Source organism: Phyllostomus discolor, chromosome 1 (genome assembly GCF_004126475.2).
Source record: "Phyllostomus discolor isolate MPI-MPIP mPhyDis1 chromosome 1, mPhyDis1.pri.v3, whole genome shotgun sequence".
NCBI classification, from domain to species: domain Eukaryota; kingdom Metazoa; phylum Chordata; class Mammalia; order Chiroptera; family Phyllostomidae; genus Phyllostomus; species Phyllostomus discolor.
Genome location: NC_040903.2, coordinates 130,073,023 through 130,078,553, shown reverse-complemented (window position 1 = coordinate 130,078,553; position 5,531 = coordinate 130,073,023). Strand labels below are relative to the sequence as shown.

Genomic DNA, 5,531 nt, shown 5'->3' with positions numbered 1-5,531 from the left:
CGTTCTGGAGCGAGCCTCAGTCTCCTTCTGCGCTCCCTGCCGCGCGCCCTCCTTTCGGCAGTCGACATTCCTCTGCGAGTCAAGGGGGCTCTGGGCACTACACGCTTTAATAAAAGATTCGCCGTGGTTTACTCAGGCCCCTGAACATTCCCGCTCGCGCTCGCGAGGAGCTGCCTGCTGTGATGTAACGCAGAAACCTCTATCACACGGGCTGTTGTTGTCCCTCCTCTCAAGGCTCCCGGGTTAGGGCCAGTTTTCGTGACTCCAAGAGTATCTGCGTGGGCGCCTGTGTTGGGGTCCCTCCCAAAGACAGGAGTTGGACCGCAGAAAGAACGTCACTGCGCCACGAGACAGCACAGCACTTTGGACCGGCCATCTCCGCGTGGGTCTGGAGGTAGTGCGCCCTAGGTAAGTAGAACTAGGAGCTTCTGCTGCGGGTCTGAGAAGCAGGGCAAGCGGGGGCAGGACGTGGGTGTTTGGATCCGAGATAATTGGACCGGAGTGGAGTTAGGGTTCCCTCGGGGTGGGGCACCAGCTGAGGGTAACTGAGACGAACTCCAGACACCTATCTATGCCTGGGGTCCGCTTCAGTCTTTGCTTTGGATATGATCCAGGTGGGATGAGACAGAATCTACACCTTTGGTTCGCACCCACCCCGCAGGAAGTCGGAGAAACTCCCCAGGTCCTCCTAAGGGGCAGAAAAAGGGTGCTGCAGGGGAGCCCCGGAAGCAACTGCTAGCAACTGTTCTGGTTGATCCGAGCGCAAGACTTAGAAGGAAAAAAAATAGGCGAGGGGGTGATAAGCCTCCTATATTGCCTTCCGCCCTCTTTCTCCCCCCTTCCCTTTCGTAGCTGCTGACGCACTGGTGGTGCTTATTAATCATTCACCAGCCCAGAGTCGCGCCAGTTAATGGCTGTGCGGCGCAAGGCACCGGTCTCCCTGCCTTCCCTCTCCAGGCTCGCGCGTGGCCAGGAGCCCAGAAGCCTAGGAGCGGCAAGCTGCTGCGCGCAGGCAGCGGTTGGGCGATGCGCCCCGCTGGCACGAGTTAAAGCCCCGCTCCCTGCAACCGCTGTGCGCTACCCTCAGGCGCCCGGCGGCTGTGAGCTGCGGGCAGTCGGTCAGGGTGCCGAGTGAGGGCGCAAGCGGCGGGGGCTCGAGAAGAGTGCCCAAGCTCTAGCAGCCCCATCGTCCCCCATCAGCTGAGATGTTCCCCAATGGCACCACCTCCTCTCCCTCCTCTCCTAGCCCCGGCCCGGGCAGCTGTGGCGAAGACGGCGGCAGCAGGGGCCCTGGGGCCGGCGCTGCGGACGGCATGGAGGAGCCGGGGCGAAATGCGTCCCAGAACGGGACTTTGAGCGAGGGCCAGGGCAGCGCCATCCTCATCTCTTTCATCTACTCGGTGGTGTGCCTGGTGGGGCTGTGTGGGAACTCCATGGTCATCTATGTGATCCTGCGCTACGCCAAGATGAAAACGGCTACCAACATCTACATCCTCAACCTGGCCATTGCCGATGAGCTGCTCATGCTTAGCGTGCCCTTCTTAGTCACCTCCACGTTGCTTCGCCACTGGCCCTTCGGCGCGCTGCTCTGCCGCCTGGTGCTCAGTGTGGACGCAGTGAACATGTTCACCAGCATCTACTGTCTGACTGTGCTCAGCGTGGACCGCTACGTGGCCGTGGTGCACCCCATCAAAGCAGCACGCTACCGCCGGCCCACCGTGGCCAAGGTGGTGAATTTGGGGGTGTGGGTGCTATCGCTGCTGGTTATTCTGCCCATCGTGGTCTTCTCACGCACAGCGGCCAACAGTGATGGCACGGTGGCTTGCAACATGCTTATGCCTGAGCCAGCCCAGCGCTGGCTGGTGGGCTTCGTGCTGTACACATTTCTTATGGGCTTCCTGCTGCCCGTCGGGGCTATCTGCCTGTGCTACGTGCTCATCATCGCAAAAATGCGCATGGTAGCCCTCAAGGCTGGTTGGCAACAGCGCAAGCGCTCAGAGCGTAAGATCACCCTGATGGTGATGATGGTGGTGATGGTGTTTGTCATCTGTTGGATGCCTTTCTATGTAGTGCAGCTGGTAAATGTATTCGCAGAACAGGACGACGCCACGGTGAGCCAGCTGTCGGTCATTCTCGGCTACGCCAACAGCTGCGCCAACCCCATCCTCTACGGCTTTCTTTCGGACAACTTCAAGCGTTCTTTCCAGCGTATCCTGTGCCTCAGCTGGATGGACAACGCCGCTGAGGAGCCGGTCGACTACTACGCCACCGCCCTCAAGAGCCGCGCCTACAGCGTGGAGGATTTTCAGCCAGAGAACCTGGAGCCGGGCGCCGTCTTCCGTAATGGCACCTGCACGTCCCGGATCACGACTCTCTGAGCCTGGGGCCACTCAGGAGCCCTGCGCAAAGGGAGGGGGGAGGATGAGGAGAGAGGGAGGCCAGTTGTGAGAGGTGAAAGTATCCTAGGGACCAGGGTACGATGGGGCAAAATGTGGCTAGGACTCTATGCTTGGGGCTTGAGAGACTGGAAGAAATGTTCGCGACGAAGGTGGAATTGGGCGTTTTGCTCGTAAACTGGGAAGGCTTGAGGGCTCCCTTCTCCACTGTTTCCTACTCCCCCTCTTTCCTACACTGCGCTTGTACTTCTGCACCCTCCAAGCTCCCCACTCTGTAACTCTGATATTTCTTTCCGCCAAGTCCTGCAGGTACAGATCATGAACTCATTAACGTCGCTAACTCAGGCTGACTCTCAGCCCCGCCAGCCGTTCTGTGTTTGTTTAAGCCGAGCCACGGTTACTGCCACGGGTTTCCCTAGGGATGAGTCCCAGCTGGCCCTCAGCCCCGCCCTGCCACCCCTTCACTTGCGGGATTCTGCCTGGTGCCCCTAGCGGAGTATCGAAACACAGCTTTCTCTGTGCACAGCTCTACTTTTAGGGAAGGCGGACCTGAGAATAAACGAGGCAGCTTGTCTTTTCTCCTACTCTCCGATGAAGATGCACCCCTCACCGAGCCCCTCCACTCTCACTGCACCCAGAGCGGAGCCAGGTGCTTAGTAAAATCGGTCCCGCACTTCGAACCCCAGGCATTGCGCAGTCCTCATTCAGTCCCCTATGTGGAGCCCAAAGGAGCTGAGAACAAGGACCAAGGAGGCTTTAGATTTGAGGTTGGGAGAGGGAAGAGGAGCTGTAATGGAAACCACCTTCTCCAGCCTGGCTCACGGCCGGCACGTGAGGTTTCGAAGACCAGCACTCTGGGACGCTGTCTGCATTAGGTCGAGGGAGGCGAGTCGCAATTTCCCTGGAGGGCCGCGTGGGAGCGTGGCTGCAACTACAGTAGGTTTTCTCCCTCACTCAAGCGTCTGGAGGTGCAGATCTGAGAGTAACATAACAACAGACTCAGTTTCCTGCTCCGGTTTGTCTCGAAGACCAAGCACCAGGGCCGGGACCTTGGGTGGCGCCTACCAGAGGCTGCCAATCCTGACTGTGTCACCGCCACCTGCAGGCTGGAGAGTGGGCCCGTCCTGTCCGGCCCTTGAGGGTTGCCGCCTTTCGAGCGGGGCCTAATACCTTATTTTCTTGTTTAGCATATTTATTTATTTATGCATTTATTTATTTGTGCTGGTTGAAAACGTCTCGACTTTCCTTTTCTCTACTTGCCTAGCCAGGGCTTCTTTCTTCAGGACACTGGGAGTGAAGTGGGGAGGGGACCTGGAGGGCCTCTTGCCCCAAGGCCCGCTCAAAACCTCTCCGCTTTGTTGGACCTTCTTTAGATGTCCTTTCCTCTAGTCTTTCTATTTTTGCTTGTATCCAGTGAAGTTTGGAGATTTTTTTCATACTTTCTTATTAGTTTCTGGTTTGTCTTAGAATAAAAAATGATTACATGGATTTCTCACGCAGAGTGGAAATTCCTGTACTCCTTGCTTTCAATATCACTCTACATATGATTTGAATATATATAAATATATATGACATATTTTATATATGTTTGTTTATCTTGCTCCATTGTCATGAGTCCATGAAACAGTTCCCAAATATAGTGGCAGGTGTGAGGCTGGCTAAAACCGGTTCAGATAAGGAGACTCAAGCAGCATCAAACTTGGAGTTGAGAAATCTGATGCAGACTAGACTGTAATCCGTGTTGAGGATGTTCCTGGTTATGTCATTGCTTCTTCTAGTTTTCAGCATAGCTGATTTGAACATACAGTCCTGTTCACATCATCATTCTTTTAAAGACATTGAAAGTAATTTGTGTCTGTGTTTAATATTACCAACTACACTGGAAGCCTGAGTAGGGCAAGGACCAATAATTTTACTTCTTTGTGTTTCCTGTATTGCTTTAGTATGTTGGCTTGTACATAGTAGGTACTAAATACATGTTTGTTGGTTGATTGCTTAAGTAAGCCAGAGTGTATTACAACTATTGATAGGGAGCTCTCAGGTTCTATCATTGACATGTACACGATGGTTGAAGCCACTGTGGAAAAAGATGTTTCTGTATATTTACTTGCTTTAAGATCATTGTGCTTTTCTGAAAGCAGTAACTAAGAGTTAAAGTGTCCCTAATGTTTAGATTAAACTAATGAACAAAGTTGCTTTTGGCCCTAATTCAGAAAGTTTAGTTCTGTCCCTTGATGATAATATATATTATTGCTCTTTTGGAAAATAGACTTTTAATGGTTAAGGACAATGAAATTTACAAATCAAAACCTTGACCATTAACCTCTGAAGAGAATACAAATCTAGTGCTCTTAACCTGTTGTCATTGTAATATTAATTAAATAAACAAGTGCATTATGTTGTTTCAAGTTGTCTGACTTTGCCATTTGAATTATACTGTTTCAACAGATTACAAAACAAAACAAAATGCATGCACATGCACACTGGCTTGGTTGCTTAATGTTTCACTTAGATTTTAAGAAGAAAGTTTTCAGATTATCTTTGGAAATTTTCACCAAGATTGAGGTTATACCTTGAATTTTCTTTTTAAGAAACATCATTTAGTTTAGAGAGGGAGAGGGAAAAACAAACTTTGAGTGATTACAAATAGGAAGCAGTGTACTGGGCTGCACTCTCTATGGTTTCCTGCTGTCACCAAATGAACTCTGATGATATCTCAATGTCTCACAGATTAAATTGATGTCTGCCCTCATTTACAACCTGAGACTTTGTTGTGAGAGCTAAGTAATTGCTGATTTACATGCCTGGGAAACATAATGGAAGAAAAGAGAAGGAGAGAGAGAGATTTCAACGTAAGAGAAGAAAGACATGTTATGCTTTGTTCAAGGATAATCATTTTCATTCCTAGAAGAATTTTTAAGAAGGTACTTGGAAAGTATTTTTAAAACAGACTTAAAAGACTTATTAGAGCAGTTCTATTTTCATAGCAAAGCGAGTAGAAAGGACACTCTTGCCAGGAAGCCTATATCAGTAATTCCAGAACTAGAGGTGGGGGTGGGGGTGGGGGACAGGGTGCAGGGGGAGTGTGCTTCAAATACTTTCAAATGTCCTGTAATTCCAGGCTTTATAGTTCTA

The 5,531-nt window shown here is 51.1% G+C and overlaps 1 protein-coding gene across 1 annotated transcript; it reads left to right on the top strand.

The window, feature by feature from the left end:
• The first annotated feature begins 757 nt into the window (after positions 1 to 757).
• Positions 758 to 4,804, top strand: SSTR1 (somatostatin receptor 1). Its single transcript, XM_036029008.1, has one exon. It carries the CDS (start codon positions 1,206 to 1,208, stop codon positions 2,376 to 2,378), a length of 1,173 nt encoding a protein of 390 aa, XP_035884901.1. The 5' UTR covers positions 758 to 1,205; the 3' UTR covers positions 2,379 to 4,804.
• Positions 4,805 to 5,531: the final 727 nt, after the last annotated feature.